This window comes from Onychostruthus taczanowskii, unplaced genomic scaffold, assembly GCF_017590055.1.
Source record: "Onychostruthus taczanowskii isolate IOZ18803 unplaced genomic scaffold, ASM1759005v1 scaffold150, whole genome shotgun sequence".
NCBI classification, from domain to species: Eukaryota; Metazoa; Chordata; class Aves; order Passeriformes; family Passeridae; genus Onychostruthus; species Onychostruthus taczanowskii.
In genome coordinates this window covers 750,152-770,852 of record NW_024498686.1, presented here as the reverse complement: position 1 = coordinate 770,852, position 20,701 = coordinate 750,152, and the positions used below count along the sequence as shown (strand labels likewise).

Below are 20,701 nucleotides of genomic sequence, written 5' to 3'. Positions count from 1 at the left end.
CTCCTTATCCAAAGGCCAACTCACAGAAGAGGCTTGTTTGACCTAGGGACAAATGAAGTCTGGTACATTGCCAGCACTTTGGAGGTCAAGAATAGGATTCCACAACAATAGTTGTGACAAACTGGAGATACAAATGGAAAACTTTGTACCTTTTTTGACTTCTACAAGTGTTATCACCATGCTCAGGAATAATAACCTGCACAGACAGAAAATGTGGAATAGCTGAGGAGGGAGAAATTCAGATAGAAAAGAGCATAGAAATGACAGCTGAGATCAGACAGGACGGGAGTTAATGTCGTGCTGCTGCCAACACAGAGTGTCATTCTGGAATGTGGCTAGCAGACAAGATTGCAGAGGAACCCTTTTGCTAGAGCAGCACTGATAAGGCTTTAGCTGGATTGCTGTGGCTGTGTCAGGGACCACACTTCAGGAAGTCCATGGACTGGTCAGACACAGTCCCAAACATAGCAATAAAAATGATGAAGTGATCTATAAATTATGAATTAGGGTAAAATATTGAAAAAGTGGGATATTTAGCCAAACAGACTGAGGAAAGCTTTGATAACAGTCTCTCAGGCATGTAGAAGGCTATTTTATGGGTCTGCAGAAGGAGCAAGACAAAATTCAAGAAATACTCAGGTTACATCATCAGAAACATTTTGTAATGGAAGTGCCATGAACAGCAGGAAAATTTGACTGAGGTTTTTGTGCATCTCTACTGAAGATTTCAAGGCAGGCTGACAATTGTCCACCAGGAAGCACCCAAAGGTTGTTGCTTTTGCCATGTAATGGGTGATTTCTTATTCTTTCCAGCCCTACAGTCCTGTGGTTCTGTTTGCTCTTTATCCTGTTTAATTCAAAGCACTAAAAGCTCTGACACACACCACACTGTGAAATACATTTGATTTCAATGAGCCCAGAATATATTTCTGCTTATCCACCTTCTACTTTTACTTTCTGCTGAAGGCAAGAGACAAATTATTATTGTTCTCATTCACCCAGTTGTTTCAGTGAAATGCCAGTTTCTCAGTGATGATCTAGAAACTGAAAGGCTCAAGCCTGTGGGATGTGAACATTGTGGTCCTAACTCAGAGAGAAAATGAAGGTCAAGAAGAAGCCAACACATACTTGCCATTTCAGGAAGTGTGTCAGTGTCTGGCAGCTTGTTCAGAAGGCTCGTTATCTTGTATGGAGAGACTGAGCTGTACGTGTTTCATTCAGGCAGAAAGACAACAGAAAATTAAATCTTGAACACTGCCATAAATATCTCCAAAACATTGTTTGTTGTTTAATTTGCAATTTCAGATGACTGGTACAGCTCAGACTGAAAGGACAGAAATGATGCAAATAACCACAAGAACTAAGAAATGCCAACAATGGTATTAATCTTTCTGGGGAGATTTTCTGGAAGCTTCATAGAAAAGTTGGATTGTAAGGAAATACGTACTTTTTTTTTTTAAACCAGGCTGAGTTTTATATCAAATGTTCATCCACAGCTCATTTGGGGCTATTATAGGGATTAGGTGACAGGCATAAGCTGTAATTACAAGACAAACCATGCCAAGCCAACATGGGCATTGTTCAGGAAGTCATGCCAAATGACATCCCAAGCGCACAATGTGGAGAAAGGATTTGCCAACAATTTTAATTTGTGAGAAATTGTCTCAGTATTTTGTTTCACTTTGATAGTAACATGTTTTTTAAAAATGTCAGCAAGTTACACAGGGGCTGGCTGCAGTCTAGAGGTGAAACTGTGATGAAGAGGGCCATTAGTGAAAAATGCCAAGCTCTGAGCTTTATGTCATTAATATTCATGACATAAGAATCTTATTTAAATGCCACTCTGTGTGTGGGTTGGGGTGAAGGAAAAGAGGGATGCTAGGGAAGGAGAGTTACAGCATTTATGCTAAAGTGTGCAGGCATCTTGACAAGGAACAAAGCCCTTGACAGACACTGGGTAGCAATAATTAGTCTAATGTTTGGATAGTTACACTTTAACCGACCTCTGATTTTAATGGCATAAAATTCTAAAAATGACTGTTCTGTCATGCTGCCAAGTAAAATGCATTTAGATGGGTATTTGGAAACCAAATATCATTTTTAACCATCACCTATTATTTTGGGCAAATCGCCTGAAGTGGACTGAACTTCAAATATTTATTTCATGCCAGCCTGCTCGTCCTGAAATTCTGTTGTGATTTCAGGCAGACAGTATGTTTTGTTCAGAACAGTGCTATAACTCCTACCAGTGCCTGCTGAAGTCCTGCTTCCAAAGAAGACAAGTTCCAAAGTGACAAATTCCCCCTTTGCAGAGAGTGGGAAAGATACTGTGCTGCCAGGGAGTGCTGCCCTAGACCCTTCCTGGGTCACAGGAGGTGGTGAGGCACTTTCACATCCAGAACTTTCATAAGCAATGGGGTTTGTGCACTTTCTAGATTCAGATTCAGAATTTGGGTTTCTCCAGAGTGAAACTCTGTCCTGTTTGTGTGACTGTCCTGGGGTGACAATGCTCTGCGCTTTGCCACATGGCTGCAGTGAGTTCCTCTCATGTTTTTATAAAATTCACATCAGATTTGCATGAACTATGTAGGGAGTCCTCGTCCCCGTTTTTAATGCAAATTGTCTCCTCCTCTTGACATAAATAGTCTGTTTTATATCCTAACTTAATTCCTACAAACTGCTGTGTTTTTTCAACTTATGTTGTTATGTCAAGAAACAAATGAAGTGCACTGTACACATCATATTTTTCACGGAAATGTCTGGCATGTGTATTGCTTACATAAAAATACAGCATTGTTTAAGAAAGAGAAGAATTTAGAGGAAGCTAGTGTAAGAGATCCAATTTTTTTAAAGCAGCAATTCCTTGGAGATTATTTTATTTTTCAAATTACAGGATTTCATAGGCTAAAAAGAAAAATCTGGTTCAAAACACAGAAAACCATCAAGTGAAGTCAAAGTTACAATTTTATACAAAGGAACACTGCTATTTGTAGCATGAAAATATAAAATTAAATACTATTGGAATTAACTGCTGAAAATTTATTTTAATATGTGGTAACAGAAATTTGGTCATGCACTCTGTTACCCAGGAAATGTATCAGCTTTGAAGTCCTTACCTCCTGTTTCTATTCAGAGAAGTTCAAAGCTAAGGTTCAGCAGGAATCCAGGAACTTTTAAGGCAAGGATTAATTAACTCATGTGGCATGTTGTCCCAAATTATTGCTTTGTAACTATATCCATCTAGAGTATGCAGTAACATCCAGAAGTTACGGATAGGTGATTGTACTTTGCATCTACACAATCAGCCCTGATATAAGAAAGAGCTTGGTTTCTCATTGATTTTAACTGGTAAATAATGACTGTGGAGAAATTAATCCTAATGAATTTTAATAGAATTCTCATTAGTGGGATATCCCCTTTTGCACTCCTTTGGCAGCTCTTTAATATATGAAAGTCAGTATGACTGACTTTCATACATTTGCCAGCCTCATCTCAGGGTCCATATTAATAAATATAAAAATGCTTCTGGCCATTCAAAGAAACCTCAGTGGAAGGAGAAGGAGCCCTATTTGATAATCCTGGGAGGGCCATGTTCAAGGGGCAGTGAGGATCAGGGCTGACTGGAGGGCTCACCCAATGCTGCTACACTGCAGCAGTGTAAAGCTAAAGGGGAGGCTGCCCAGCAACTGGAACTGTTTAGCTTTTAGTGAGCATTTTCTACTGAGCACAGAGATTATCTTATCTCCTTTCTACCTCAGTGCAACATACAAACGTGTGTTTCAACACGGTTATTGTTAGTGGGATTGCTACATTCACACAATTGCATCAACCGAGTTCCTCAACATTTGATCCATTTCCTGCCAAGAGGGAAGGTCTTTGACTTCAAGCCTAATGAGAGTGACTGCAAGCTGATCCCAAAGGTGCTGAACACTGATGATCAGGACATCTCCAAATCAAGAGCTGAGGTGAAGAGTTCAGCTGCAAAGGTCCCTGACTCCCAAGAGCTGTGCACTTCCTGGGAGGCACCAGGCCCCTCCAGCTGCCCCAGCCATTAATGTGAGCTGAGGGTGCTCAGTATTTTGCATAACCCAGCTATAAATGCATTACACTTAACTGCATAATCTCAGGGATAAGGGAACATCTGTCATCCAATAGCAGCAAACACCATCTGCTTTTGTGTCACCATATTCCTACTTACTTGAACAAATGGAGCTCAAGGCACACTGGGCACTGCTTAAGAAAAAGCAAAATGTATTTAGACTTGTTACTTTGCCCTTTTGCACATTTGGAATAGCTATAATGAAAGGCTTTGCTCACAAAAGCTTTCATTAGAGTGATTTGCTGTTTGTGCTTTCTCTGCTATAGTTTCAGAATTCTATCATTTTTCTCTAACCAGCTCATGGAAACTATCCAAACTAATTATGAAATAACTCACCTCCCATTACTCCCAACCTTAGCCAGTAGCCTACATCCTTTTTCAAGATAATATCAGGAGTCTTTCTTGATCTCTTTATCTCCTGCCCAGAAGAATGGCTGGTCCAGCCTTCTGCTTCTCTTTGCTGGCACTAAAAGAAAAGAAATGCAATGGTGACACAGTATCAGGCAAAAAATCTTCCCTGGAAGACCTCTGGAATTTTGCCAAAAGAAATTTACAACTGAGTTGGTTTGAACACTTTGTACTGTTCATAATTTATAGTGGCTTATTATTATTATAACTGAGTTGGTTTGAACACTTTGTACTGTTCATAATTTATAGTGACATTATTATTAATAATAATTTTAATGTCTGGAGGAAAATGAAATTATAGTCTACTGCATTGTGGAGTCAAATTTTAAAGATGTTCAAATTATCTGACTAGATAATTGTTCCTCTTCTGGCTTTTGACTATGACTGTTCCTTCTGTTACTTGATTAAACAGATAGCAGAGCATGTGTCCTGGTCTGAAGTAGGAAATGCTTCTTTAGGAAGCTTTGAGAAATCTATCACTTCTCCCACTACTCCAATGTACTCTAAAGGCAGTTAATGATAACAATTGATGCTGTGCTTTCCAAATTTAGCCCTCGAGGGACTGATGTGCTGAGTGTCCCCAGAAGAGTACTTGACTGGAAAATCACACTTAGGGACTGGCATAGAAAAGGATGCTCAAGTAGGCCAAATATAAACACAGCTCCAAGAACTAAGAGGAAATTAGTGGAGAACTAGAACAGCTCATAAATCTAGAGAAACAAAAATATGTTTGTCTGGAATCTTGGAAATCAAATTCAATTTGTATCTAGTGCTTGGCTGAACTTTTCAGACAAAATTTTACAATGTTTGTCATACAATTTGTACATTTATTATAATTTATAGAAAGAGTCTCTGTTTCCCTAAATATGTACAGGGACAAGGCCTGTAGTCAGGTTTTGTACATATTTGACCAATTACATCCATGCAAAAACACCCTGAAAGAATAAAGCATTTTATTTGAAATGCCTTTAAGCTCACAGATGAACTTTAAAGAAAACAGCATTTCTAAAGCCCCAAAGTATTCATCGGAGTTCCACACTCACATCTCTGTTCTCACCACAAAAATGAAAAGTGACATCCCAAGGTAATATTTAATATTATTTGTTTCTCACAACAGTACCTGAGAACCTGAATAACTGCTCCCACTGTATTTAGGAACTGTGCAATATCTGTAACATTAGGTTATCTTAGAGGTTTAGGTTATTAGCTTCTAACAGACTGGGGGCAGGAGGAGGAATAAGCTCTGAGAGATGAAATGTTACAGCTCTATTGAGGTCCAATCCAGCAAAAGCACAACAAAACATGTTAACACCTAAATTATCACAGAAATTGCAGCAGCCTCTGAAGTGAGACTCGTGTACTTGTGTGTCATTGTTTAAAACACAATGTTAAAACACATCTTCTAAGTCTGGAGACTGAAAGAAAGCTTTGCATCTCGTCTCAAGTCGAAGGAAAGTAAGAATTTGTTCAAATTCCCAATGAGCACATCTGGAATAGCCTCCAGTATTTTGCTGCCAAATTTCAGAGCCAGACACTGTGAGGTTTCTCTGGTTTTATCTGCACCACGAGCTGTGGTACAGCACAGGCATAATTGAGCTGTTCCTGACCACTCTAACTCAGCTGACAGGATCCTTATTAGTGCTGACATTAGTGCAAGCTTATTTATCTCACTCTCCCTCCGCTGGATTACTACCATGCTTCTCAGAATGTCTTCTCAGCCTCAAATTAAATTGCAAATTATAATCTAAATTAAATTGTTCTTCTTTCCTGGCTATCTTTGGTTTCAAGAAGGCCGTAATTCCCAAACAAACAGTACCATACGGCCTTGAAAAAAAAGATATGGGGAAAAGCCACTGGTCTTCTTTTGGATGAAAATCAACTGGATAAAAAGGTTTCTGTCATGATCACACTTGTAGATTACCATCCTCTAATATTTTTTTACATAAATCAAAGGTAGTTAAACCCTTAGAACAGGTACTTCAAAATAATCCAGGTTACTTTAAACATTACTAAAAGTATTTGTTGGTTTTGGGCTTTTTTTTCTCTAAATTAATGCTCTTTAACACAAATTTCATTAATACCTTTGTCATCAAATTATAGGGATCAGTAAACTCTGCTGAAGAAAAGGCAAGTCCGGATGAGAAACTTTAATGAATCTGCACTGGGGGGCATTAACCTCATTGCTGCAGTTTGCTGGAGCCTGAGCAGGACCCAGCTCAGCAACCTCACTAAGGACTGGCTGACAAAAACAAGTCTTGCAATATGGGATGTGAAACAAGTCAGGAAAACATCCCTTACAAGGCTGCATGGAATACAGGCTATTCCCCTGGATAATTTGCCATCATTAACCATTTCATTAGTATTGAACCCTTCAGGGCCTGTGAGTGCCCACGAGCACTCTCCACTGCTGCACAGCCACCAGGGTATGTTCTATATGTAATGTGTGCTGAGGCTGTGCCACGTGGGGCTTTTCAGTGTTTTCCCCTAAATAGAAAATTTTCTCTGAAAACTTTTTTTGCTTAAGTTCCTGGAAAGAATTATAGGATGTTTTGTTTTTTCCTTTTCATAGAAGATAAGTTCCAAAGTGACAATTTCATTCTTCCAGTGGGTAAAAGGAATTTGAACTTCCCTAATAACTGAGTACTTTAGGGCAGCGTTCAAAAACTTTTGAGATAAAGATACAGATAGAGATTATATAGATAAGAGTTTTTCCAGACTTTTCAAAAGATTTAAGGAGTCTTTCAGAGATCACATGCAGTAGATATCTACTCACTGGTAATGAAATAACAGTCTCTTTTCTCCTGCTGTTTGCAACTGATACAGACTAAACCCCTTTCCCTCTTTCTCTAATGTCCCTTATATTCTTTTACACCTATATTACAAAAGCAAGCAGAATTCTTTCCAGAAAAGCCTTAGGTGGATGATACACTTTTAACTGTCCTTGCTGGAATGTCAAAGCCAGCACTGTAATCCTTCTTACTTCAGCAATGGGAATAAACTCTTTGATAGTTTGCTGATTCCTAGATGATCTCTTAGAAAAGATAAATTGCCAACTTTCTCCACTTCCAGGCACTGACATATTTGCATATATCAAATGAGAATAAATGGAAAAATAATGATTCAAAATCAGACATCAGTGTTCTAGCATGGAAAGCAAGCAAAATATCACCTATGACAAAGTAGATCCCACATATTTATAGTGCAACTTCTGGCCAAATTCCACTGGATGACACTGACAGGCTGGTGTTTCAAATCCATGTTCAGTACATCTGTGATTCATTTACTTCATCCATATGGGATTCTGAATTTTTATTATGAATTAACAACATCTTTTTCAGTAATAAATAAATAACTAGTTATAACAAAAATAATTCTAATTTGTCACAGGGTAGAAATGGAGGTGAGGAATTCTGACTCTTTGTCTATCAAGTCAGCAAAATTAGCCAATTAGACAAAAATGGCAGGACATCAGAAGGAACTAAATCCCTACTGGTATCCAGGAAGGAACTGCACTGCTGGAAGCCCTGCTCATGTAACTGAGACCTTGGGCCACTACAAAACTCAGCGTCTTTCTCTGGTTCACAGCTCCAGCTTTTCTCCTCTCTTTCCACAGTTGTTTTATGTCTGGTCTGTGCACAGCAGCCATGTTAACTAATTGGTAAGATGGAAACTGTCCTTTCCCATGAAGAAGCCAATTGAAAGAGCAAGTCTTTGAACAGGAGCAGGCTGGGTGAAACTGGAGTTCTGGCCCACGCTAAGCCAATCACCCCGCATTCCTCCTGCTATCCTGGCAGCACGAGTGTCAGGACAGAGCTGATGGCCAGGCCCCACCACAGCCTGCCCGTGCCCCTTGCCCTCTCCCTCCTCCCAAAAGTGCCTGGCAGAGCACCCTCTGACTGAGAGCAGCCCTGGCAGCTGTGGGCATGGAGGGAGAAGCACTTGCTTGGGGCCGTCCTGCTGACCCTCTGCCTACACACGTCTCTATCAGAAGGTGGCAGCTACAAAATATCAAAACCAGTTTTTCCTCTCCAAACTCCCTGCCTGTTGTTTTTTTCTCCAAACATGAGTCCATCTGCGCCTTCCCAAGCAATGGACGTGCGGTGACATCTGCGTCACTCTGAAAAAAGCATTTGTGTGTTTGCTTCTCACGGGAAGTGGGAATTGCCAAGAAATACTTGTCAAGACCCTTTGTTGTTTTTCCCTTTTTGTACCTATTATTTCTCAGCAATCTCACCAATGCAAATCAGATTTAAGCTCACAGAGTTATGGAGAATAAGGTTCTTGAAGCATCAGAACAAATATTCTTCATTCCAGAGGGTATCTATCTTCTTCATTAGATCACATCGATAACGCATATCTATACCGAGCTCTCACTGACATCACTGTACTTCCTGTGTGGCAGCAAAGTTCTCAGGGCTGCTCTTAGAGCTCATACACTCTATTACTCACTCAGAGATATTCAGACTGATGGACACCTCTAAGGATTCCCAAGACAGCACCGGAGACAGACACAAGGACATTTCTGTAAACTATTGTGTTACAGAAGCAGTAAATATGTTATTTTAGAAAAAGCTGAATCTGGTGGTTCAAGAAAAACAGTAACAGCTTTTAAAGCAAAATTGCCAAAGTGAAATAACACATTCACATCATTCAGATTTGGTGCTTCCTCATAGTTTTGATGGAAATTCCACTTCAGGTGCAAATCTCCCAATGAGGGCAAAATGTCATCATCAACAAGCTTCTCCTTCATAGTACATTTCCATAAATACAGATAGACCCTAGTGAAATTAGTCACTCTAAACATACCGTACAGGGTAGACAGGAGAATTTGACCCACAAATCTGCTTCTCAGATTTAATTACTTTTGCAGTCATTAAGAGAATATGATGGTGAAAGGGACAGCAAAGTATCCAGGCACCGCTGCAGCCATTTCTGCTCCTGAGCCTGTGATGTTTCTGCTGCATTCTGCGCTTAGAGAGGTCACTGATGGGCACGAATCTGCACATCAGATTCTGTCCTGATCTCAGAAAGATGAAATAATGGACCACTCCTTGCCATAAAACACATGCCTTTCACAATTCTGCCTCTTTTTCGTCACTATGATTAATTTATTTCAAGGCAGCTACTAAGTCCAAAACATTTTTCTTCAACTCTGCAAAAGATGTGGGATTTTCCTGAGGAAAACCAAACCACACAGTGACAACACTGTTGATTAAAAACACAACACCTACCATCCAATGCAGTTTATGACTATACCTTCTGTGGCAGAAGGGACATTATTTTGATAAAGAGAGTGATAAATTATGGAAAGAAATAAATATCTTTTATCCAAACCTTTCAGATGTATCCTTGAAAAACCCCCATCAGTTCTTCATCGATTTTTCTTTTTCTTTGGAGATTGCATTTGTGAGGTGCAGCTCATCCTTAACTAATAAAATTTTACTTAGGCACAAGGTAATTGTAGCATGAAATATTCAAAGTGATGAGATGGGAATAAAAAGTTAACAAAATTTAAATATTTTGGCTTCTCAAGACCAAATTATCTTTTCAATCACATTTAAAATCTGCTTTACAATCCCCAAAATGAGAACTTCTGGCTCAACAGCCAAAAATCCAGACTTATGGGAATGGAGTATAATTTCATAAATATTGTTGCTTATATGCAAAATCTTCCAGATTAGTAAGCAAAGTCACAGCTTTATCCATCAAATGAAAATTTATAAAATCATGGCTAGCAGTGGCATTATGTAGCAGGTTGATATTATCTGAGATAACTATCTCGTGGAAAGAAAACATCTTTCTACAGGAATATTCTTGGGTGTTCACAAGACCTCTGTTTTACAATCATATTCCCAAAGGACTAGAAAGTTAGGGGAAGAGACAGATTTCCTCAGAGGGATTCCTGTCTCTGGGCACCAGTAGCTTTTTCTTCCAGACAGAATTACCCTGTGGGAGTTGTATGAACTTTTTTTGTAGGACACAATTTTTGCTTCAGAATAGCTCAGAGTGTTCTGAGCTGCAGGTATTTTGAAAATAAAACTAGGTTTCCATACAAGGTTAAAAATATTCCCTGAGCCCTCTCCCACATCAGATTGCAGGAGCTGGACACTACTGTGCTATCAATACAGTCAGTATATTTTTCAGGAGCAAAATACAAACATTGAGTTAGAACACTTAATATAAGTTTGCTAAGTACTTTTACTTCCTTTCTTGGTCATGGTTCTGAGAGTGTTTGTTTAAATGAGGAGGAAAATGAATAGATTCCCCAGACTTCCCTCCACTGCCAGCAAATACAGAGCTCACCGTCGTCCTTTGCATAACATGTGGTAAAAGGAGAAAAATTAGATCCCCCTGTTAAAATACTCATTTTCTGTCACTACTTTGCTTTTTACTTTTCCTATAAATGGATACTTATGGCCACTTCAGTTTGTACTGACTCTTGTAGAGACTTTGAGAAACATCTTCGGTCTAAATTCTGTGCTCTCATGAGCTGGCATTAATCCTGAGCTTTCCTACCAGCCTGACAGCAATGCTGAGGAGGAGCAGGGACATGGCAGTGTGCTGTGGGACTGGCCTGAGGGTGACAGCTTTTATTGGGGAGGTTTAGCCAACCACAGCAAAAGAGTGGTGTTGAGAAGAGAAGGATGCCACTCCAGCATCCCCTTTCTGCTGGGCTGTGCAGCTGCCTGGAACAGCACATAAAAAAGCTCTTTGAAGAGCAAGCTGTGCACTGTGCTCTGTGGGTAATGATCTCAGCCCCAGCACTGACAGATCAATTCCTTTCAAAGCTCATTAAAACTCTCACATGCAAATAAAAAAAGCTTCTTTCCTTAACTTCTGGGATATATACCTTCCAAGAAGGAATTTTAATGCAATGTGCACATATTTATTTCCTACCAGATTCATGGAGATACTCTTTACAGAGATAAAGACAACAGTATTAACTATGCATTCACTTCATATCCCTTTTGTATGAATTTCTGTGTCATCATGGTGTGTCAGACATCTGGGAACGATTCTGCCAAAGCTCTGGAAGCTGGCTAGGAACTACCAGGCACCAGGGAAAGCATCTGTGCTCAGGACAGCAGGGTGAATGAATGGTGCTCCTCTGCCTGTGGACCCCAGGCCATACTAGCTGTTTGACAGGATGAATTGGAAGACAGATCAATGAGAGGCTATATGACAGAGGTCATGGCACACTCCCAAACCAGTTTTTTTCCTTTCACTCCCCTGCTTTTATGCACTGCTCATATTGCTTCAGTTATTTAACTTCTTTAATCTGATAAACATTAATAAAAAAGCAAGCTCTCCTCCCAGCACTGGAGAATTTTTTAATCATTTCTATAGGCAGTGAACTTACAGTCTGTTCCTTTGCCAGGGTCAGACAGCTCAGATTACACAGCCACCTTCCTGCATTAGCACCCAGGGATTTATGGAGAAAGTCTCTATTCTGCTTTGTAGTCAGTGAAAATCAACAGGACTGGCAGCACAACCAGTTTTGTTGTAATGACCTGTTCTGAAGGGAGCATTGTTGTTGATTACTCAAATGTTTTTACCCTTTAATGGTTTTCTTTAAATTGCCTCATTTCATTGTGTTGTGCTTAGCCCACTGGAGCTCACTAATCTGCTCTGCTGAGAAGTACTGGTCATATTTTTTTCATTTTTGAAATAAAAACAGATTAGGTTGAATTCAAATTACCCATTTGCCAACAAGGAAGAACGTAAATATCAAGAAAGCTTACCTCATCATTTTTAAGGCTTTTCTTCTCTATTTACAGCTCCTTTTATTTGAGCTCCATGAACACTTGTGTGATCAAAGCTATGTTGGCATGAACAGTACACAGAGAGAATTTTAGGCCTGTAAGGGAGAGTTGCTATCTCCGAATTAGATTCTTGATTACATAAACCACATTTTGACAGCCTTAGAGTAGCCTTTTAAAGGGCAAGACATTCAGCCAGAGAACAGAAACACTCTGTACAAAGCACAAAGGCCTGGTCCATGTCCCAAGGACCTCTGCTAAGCAGCACAGGGCTGTGAGCAGAATACAGCGAGATCAAAAGAGGAGCAACAAAGCAGAAGCAGCAGCATGGTCAGATGATGGCTGTCGCTATTGACTCACGTCCGAGTGCTGCCGAAGAAGAGTTTGCTGAGGGAGATATGAAGAGGAGAGGGTATTTTGCTCTTGCACTAGAGTGTAAGGTATTTTCAAGCACTGGTGATGATAAGAGCAAGAATGAAAGGGAATATGGTGAAATGTGGTGAGAACACCAGACACACCAGAAAAGAGCTTGATTCTAAAGCTGGAAGCTGGAGGCTTGATGTGCAGAGGGACATTTCTCCAATTCCTTCCAAAAGGAACTAAAACCAGGAAGGCAAAATTAGGCAAGGTAACAAAGTTACGCTGTCTCCACACTCTTCTTGTAAGTAGTGGCTAAGGTGTGTAAGCTTGATGTTAGCAGAGGAAAAGGAGCAAGAGAGCAGACAGGCCAGCCTGAAGCAAGAGAGCTGCTGGTTCTGGGAGCATCAGAATAGACCCAGATGCATTTTTTTCTACTTGTATTTTGTGGCTGCCAGGTTTTTAAGTGAATCATGTTAACACCTTCCTGGGACTGTGCAAAGCTCCAGTTGAAGCTCTAGCACCAGCAGGCTCAGGGGACAGCCCTCCTGAGATGGTCACTGACACCCTGACTCTTGATGAAGGCATGAAAACGGTGTCTCTTCTCAACAGAAGAAACCTTTTTTTTTTTCTTTTGAGGTGTTCACAGTAGTTTGTTATATTTATCTTTCCACTAGATGTGCTCAATGCTGGCTAGTGAATTTGAAGTGCCCTGGAGTTGCAGGAACTGGTAGATAGTCAATGAGACAGATAAACACACAAACTGAAAGATATTTCAGATATTTCATCCCCATCTTTTTTTAATTACCTTGTAGTAAGAGCCTCAGAAATTATTTTATTTCGTATTACTATTCATGAGCACAACTCTTCAGAAACAGCAAGAATCTTGAGGGAATTAAAAAAAAAAATAAAAAAGAAAAGAAAGAAAGAAGCTCTGTTTTTGAATGAGGGAGACTGTTTGTCCATTTCAATCCAAAGCTTTCCTACTGAGATGTGAAGGGACCAAACTGTCCTAGAGCTTTGAGCTACTTGGAATGAAAAACAGCCGGAACATGCAGGGACCCCTGAAGCAAGTAAGGCCTGTTAGCAAATGGAAACAATAGCACTGTGAATGTTTCAGCTCCATGCTCAGCTGGGCTGTATCTGTGGTAAAATCTACTTTCTGCAAGTTTTTATGGCTGGAAAGCACTTGGGAGAACTTGCAGTGTTCACTTTCAATTTTACCAGCATGTTTAAGAACAACTTGTATTTATTTCCTTTCCTTATTAGTAACTATAAACATTATAGAATTCCAGTTCCTGTTCCTTTTGTTTCTAGGGATATATTTATATCCTTTTTTTGTTATACACTTTCCATTCTAAATAATTCAACCTCAAGCAAGCAATAGAATTACAAGATTACAGGAATGCCAAAATTTGTTTTACCTGGTTGTAACATTAAACCCCATGTATCAGTTAAAATGCATATTAGTCCATAGAAAATCAACATCTTTCAACCTCACTAAAATTCAAAACCACCAAGAAGATTGATTTGTGTTTGTGTTGTTTTTTTCCTTTTGATGGTTTTCATTATGTGCTCTATATTCCCTTACCTTCCCTGAGTACTTTTAAAACAAGGTCAGACTTTTATTCACACACAGAGATCAAGAAATTAAGAGTCAGCCATTAGGCATTTAGAGGGAAGAGCTGTGATTTATCTCCTACAAACTAACAAAAATATTTTGCCTAAGACAGAAATGCTGGAAGGATAAATCAATCCACATCTGAAAGACAAAGAGCAGATTAAAAGAAGACATAAATGTATCAAAAGAGCTACTCTGGTCAATTGGCAATGACATGTTTAGTTTCCTTTACATTGAAAGAATCTGTGGTGGCAAATTCTTGCTGATTTACTCTGGGTTTTCAGGGCCTTACAGTAAAAGCAGAGGAAAAGATGGGATTTAGGGGGCCTGAAGTAGCTGTTTTCCTGTTAATACAGAATGCAATCCTGTCAATACAAGTTTAATCAGCTGTGAGGTTTTCCTCACAAAACCTGTAATTCAGCTGTCACAGAAAAAATAAATGTTGGCAGTTCTAATCAAAAGGCACAAACTGCAAATTCTGATAACACCGTATAAATGAATCTGAAGTCTGTATAAATGTACTGAAGTCCAGTACTGCAATACTTCTCTGCCCATGCTTTTACCTGGTAATGTCACTATACTGGAAGTGTGTAGGCAGCATAAAATTCTCATAAAAACCAGAAACTCTTCTACATCTACTAACAAAGGAAAGCAAAATGGCAGAGAGATGCTATGACCCCCACACACAAAATCCTGCTTTTCAGTCCATTTTGCACCTCTGGCACCCAGTCTCACACTGAAAAGAAGAAAACAGCAGGGAATATGTATGTGGTCAGTGCAGGATGAACTGAGGAGCCAGGCTGCAGCCTTCAAGCACTCAGCTGTTCTCGCAGGCTGGCCCATGCTGTGTCACTTTTCATTTCCTCAGGGGTGCTTGTATTACTATTTGAGCCATGAGAACACCACACAAACTTGTTTCCACATAAACATTTTACTCTGGAAATAAATAAAATAAATTCAATAAGCTCAAATAAAAACTGGGGTTTTTTTCAAGGTTCTAAAAAGAGACCAGGCTTAGAAGCCAGAAATCAGGAATGTCAGGAACAACTGGTAGCTCACAAGCAGCTGGAAGAAGTTTTAGGCTCATCGAGAGCCTCCTTAATATTGTTCCATATTGGAACACTTTAGCAAAATTATGTGCTTATTTCCATCCTGCTGCCCCCATATTCCTCACTCTTTCTGGCAGCTTTCTTCTCACACAGTTTGATTCTGCCCTGCTCTAAAATCTGCAGTGAATGCCCCAAAAGTGGAATGCCACAGCAGTGAACAGGCAGGGCTGAACCAGCTATTTGTTTTTGGGGCTGAATGGCCGAGGTTCTCCTTCACCATGAACACAGGGCAGCACATTAGGCAGCCACCAGTGAGGTACACACTGTTTTCAGATGCTCACATTATCCATTTGGGAGCAGAGGTGCCAAATGAAGTCTGCCACCTTGTTGACACAACTCCTCCTGCCTCTCCTAGGACCTGGTATAAGCTGCCAGAAGCGAGTGTGTAACCCTTGTGGCTGTAGAAAGATAGATTAAAATCAGCTTCCTGGTGATTCAGAAGATTAAATGTAATACTAAAACCAAGTAGCTTATTTGATGTAATTTAGCTGTGATAGAAACTTTTCCTATAACCTAAGTGAAATTCCACAAACTTTCTATTTTGCTATAGCTAACTATAGTACAGTACCAGTGACAACTATTGCTGTCCTCACTGATCTAACAGAGGGACAAAAATGAATAAAAAAGCTCATAAACTATGCAAATGACATTTGGATCCCAACAAAAATGGATTTAATTCGTCCTTTGCATTGGTTTTACAGTCTCACATGAAGTACCAACTATGCTAAAGGCTGCAGAAACACATGGCCATGGAAAGCCCCTGCCTCAGAAACCTAACAGTGTGCAACCTCCCAGTGATGAAATGTAAGTAGCAATTTCAGAAATGTGGCACCAAATGTGAAAAGCTAGGTACTTATCAAAATTTGGACCCAGCAGCTCTTGTAATACTCACTAATTTCCTGAGAAATACAGCTTCACCCCTTCAGGAAGGCAGGGTGATGCTGACCCCCATGGTATTTGATGGGAGAATCTAAAAATCCATTTCACTGTTTTGCTCTAATAGTTTTCTTCTTTTATTTACCAGAGAGAAACTAGTTACCAAGTATCAAAAGGTTTTGAAAGCTCCAGGTGCTCACATCAGCCAAAGCTTTAAAAAAAGAGATGAGGAGGAATGAACAGGCACCTCTCCATGAGACTGCTGATGGTTTGGGATCAGCAATGGTACATTGTGAATACTCTCATTCAGATTCCCTTGGCCAAACAAACATCAACACCACAGATGTCTCCAGGGATAGGTATGAAAAGAGAAGGAGAACATGGAAGGATCCTGAGTATGCAATACCCCTCCAAAAAAAAAATCAAATGGGATAGTCAGAAATGGACACACACTCCTGTTTAACAATCTCTTTTCAGTCTGGCTGTTCTCATATATTTTCTTCTTCTATAATTAAAATTCTATACAAACCCTTCATATTCATTTAGCAGTGCTGCAGTGAGCCTTAGTTACAAACTAATCTCTTACAAGTTTTCCTTTCACATTGATCAGAACAGTGAAAATTTTGCAGTTATACCTTTAGGTTATAATATCAATGTTATACATAAATGATCTCTATTCACTGTATTTACTTTTTTTGTTGCTCTTTCACAGAGATTAACATTTTCCTTCAATACCAGGATATGTCTGTGCATTCCTAAAATGCCCTAAAAACAACTTTTATGTCCACTGCATAATACTTCACCAGCTCTGTGCCCCTAAAATATTCCTCATGTGATCTATTAAAGAAGAAATTTGTATATTCACTACTAAGATTCCAAAACATCAGAACTAAAATAATACCAGTTTAACAAGTATGAACCCTAAACTTAAACCCTAAAAGACAAAATTAAAAGAACCAAACTAAGCAAAACATGTCTTGAAATTCCACATAAGATCCCCAAGACAGAGGAGAAGTAAGCATTGTTCCCTTATTTAATAAGGAAATTGCAGATCATTTTGCCTGACATCAACGTCAGAGAAACTGATGGAGAGGCTGGTACAGGAAGAAATCAGTGTACAATGAAAGGATGATAGTACAATTAACGCCAGTCAACACAGAAAATTAGTTTTGTCAGGAATAAAAAAACCTGCCTATTTTCCCATGAGACCATGAATTAGTTTGATAAAGTAAACTCCTGTAAGATTTCATTAGGGCTTTGGCTCACAAGTCTACAGGGTTTTTGATAAAAGCCCCAGCAATATATACTATCAGTCTGGTCCATACTAAATGGACCCAAATCATACTGAATGATCTGAACAAAAAATATAAAATTATTGACGGAAAAAGCTGCAAATTACAAAAACTTACAGAGATATAAATAACATGAAGGTCATGCTCTTAATATAGACCAACTAAGAACATTTAGTGAGGTCTGGCCTATATTTTAATAGAGAGAGAAATCTAAGGAACAAAGAAAATCTCATTTAAAAGATAGGAAATTATTTTTGAAAAGGAGTTACTGTGAAAATAAAGGAACAGTACTAACAGGCCTAAGCAGACACATTCCCAAAGCAAAGTGTAGGCAAAATTATTCTTATTGCCCAAGGTGGATTAAATTGTGACACAGGAGTTGGTGCCACTACACCTCTCTGTGGTTTCAAAAAGGTCATTACTGGGAGAATGTCCTGAAGAAACAGCTCCAGAAACCCGGGTTTTACTGAGAGAAATTATACTCATTTGTGATGATAGGGGGGCCTTCAGAAACTCCAGTTATTAGGTTAACATGTGAGAAGTTCAACAGAGAATTGTTGAACTGTACTCATATACAGAAACAGGAGAGTGAATGCCCAAATTGCAGTGGTATGTACTTGAAAAAAATCTGACTAATTTTTCATTTATATTGTTTGCCACTGAGTCTCCACCTCCAAAAACACAACCAGGAAAACAAGTCCCTTATAATTTGACTCAATATTATCTGTAAGACTAGGTATAAACCAAATACTTCAATTTGAAATCACAATTACTAGTAAAAGTACTAGTAAGAGCAACTGCTAATTGAAAATTACTAAGTAATAGCTAAGAAGTTCTCTAAAAATAAGTTAAGTATCATTGCAAATGAAGAAAGGGTTTGATATGCCATTGACAAGGGCCTGGAACAAATCTGCCCTACACATTTCCTACTTACCCTCCATCTCGCAAGCAAAATTCTCCAAACCCTATGCATACATGATTCACCTACATTTTTACCTACCTGCATCAAACCCCATCACTTCCCACTGATCAACCCTATCACAGACCAGTGTCCTTCAGCAACCCTGCACTAAGCCAAGTACACATTGCAGGACAGGCACAGAATTCAGCCTGATAAATTGGAGAAGTAGTGCAAGTACAGGATGAAATTAAAAATGTTCAAGAGCAAGAAAATGCATTTAGGCAGAGGTAAACATACAGGCAGCACCTGTACATGTACATGGCAAGTATATAAATAAAGGGAACAGAGAATACAGAAGTCAACAATATCAGGCTGTTGCCAAGCAGGCATGAGCAAGGGTGATGGTATTAGCAGGAACAGAGCTCGCAAGGAAAATATTCCTTCCCAAAATATTCCTTCCATTTAATTGGGATTTGATCTGTGTTCAGATGGATTACTTAATCCTAGCTTGGTGAGACACTGCAGGAATAGGAGAGACAATCTAGGGAATGCCCAAAGAGAAAATGATCAGAGGTTTGGAAAGCATGATGATCAAGGAAGAACTGAAAGATGTGGCACTACTTAGCTTAAAGGAGAGAAGGTTGGGAAAAAGGGAGAGATTTGCTAACAGCTTTCCAACTTATCCTGAAACTTCCAATAGAAATCAGAAAAAGTTAAAATTTGAGCATACTGGTAGATTTACATAACAAATGCTAATATGTTGAATTCAAATCCTAACATATTTTTCAGGAGATAAAGTTTGACAGTGTTTTCCAGACAAATATCCATGCATTACAAACAGCTTTGAGAAGCTGCTGCTTTCCTGATGTGAACAATAATTTTGCCTGGTACTTTGATTGACGCAAATGCTCAGTCACATTTAAATCAAAATAGGAGGAAGCTACTATTTTCCATAGCTTCCTGTAGGACATATGCACTGTTATCCCAGAGGAGAGGGCAGGTTATGCAATTGCTGAGCAGCTCTGGGGAAACATTTCCAGCAATTATTTGGAAAGGACTGAGAGAATAAACTTATAAAACATTCTCATAATTTAGTGTTTTCATCACTAAATAACTATTAGATTTTAAATGAATTGGATTTTGGTTACTATTTCACTATCCTTATGCAACGGAATGGAAGGGAAATGAAACTTGCCTCACTAGTATTAGGATCCTTCCACTGAATGTGTGTGAAAGTGCTGGCTAATAAAGAAGTGGAATAGTTTCCTCTGCCTTATCATATTCTAGCCTCACTGGCCATATAGTACAGTTCCTAAACTTGATTTAGGAGTCAAAATGGACCAACTGTTTTCCAGACTTAAGAGATGGTAGAAAGACAGCCAATTCCCACTTCATAGCAAAGCTAAATGCTGCTCAAATTCATCTAGTGAATAAATCAGACAAGTTAACAATGTTGACATCTGAAATGCTATTTTTTCTCTTTTAAAGGGAAATGAAATAGAATTATATTACTTTCAAATAAATTTAAATAGAGTTCTTTGAGCATAAATTATCACATAAATACTTTTCCTCTGGTTACATGCTTCCTTGTTTATTCTTACTAATTATCCTGAGTTAGCAGAATTTCTAATTTGTGTGCCTTGAGCATACAGAAAACTACCCCACTTTTTTATCTCCTTACATGACAATATTTGCAAAAACTGAGATGAAAGATTTCAGCTAAATAATTTTTCCATCCACTAGTCCTGCAACAGCATGGCCTACTGACGGAAAAGCTTCCTGGCTTCAACACTGAGCTCTCAAACAGCTTCTAAACTTGAACTGGACATTTTTATTTGTGTGTCATTACTACAAGCCCTTCTCAGGTTTAGAGCTACTCCACATCAATTCTATCCTCTGAGCTCTGGAAACAAACTGGAAAGCTGGGCGAGAGCTAAGATACACGGAGCTTTTTCAGAGCACTTTGGAAGCCAAAATTATGGAAGACTTTTTCCACTTTGACCATTCATTCTTTATTATGCTTGGCCTTCGTCCCCTCCTGTCACCTTAAAAATGAAAACAACGTGTTCATTATTATTCGTGGAAATTCATTGGATACAGGGAAGGCATCCCTTTTTCCCCCCCATCTGCTCTGTTTTTATTTCTTTTGGGAAAGACTGTGCTATTCTTTGCTTGGGTAGCAATGTTTTGAACTGTTGCTTTGCCACTGGATTCACCACTGATCACCAGGAGGACAATCATTCGCATTGGCTTCACTGAGTCTTATCTGCAGGCTAAA

General features: G+C 39.1%; 1 protein-coding gene across 4 annotated transcripts in view; it reads left to right on the top strand.

The window, feature by feature from the left end:
• PDE5A (phosphodiesterase 5A) overlaps window positions 1-20,701 on the top strand; it is a 105,698-nt gene that overhangs the window by 32,930 nt on the left and 52,067 nt on the right. For 3 of the 4 annotated variants that reach the window (XM_041398938.1, XM_041398936.1, XM_041398935.1), the window contains one exon: window positions 16,056-16,158. The exons of the other annotated variant lie outside the window; for it this stretch is intronic. In XM_041398938.1, coding sequence (XP_041254872.1) covers window positions 16,076-16,158 — 83 coding nt within the window. In that variant the 5' untranslated portion in view covers window positions 16,056-16,075. The remainder of the gene's footprint in view (window positions 1-16,055; window positions 16,159-20,701) is intronic. 4 annotated transcript variants of the gene reach the window in all.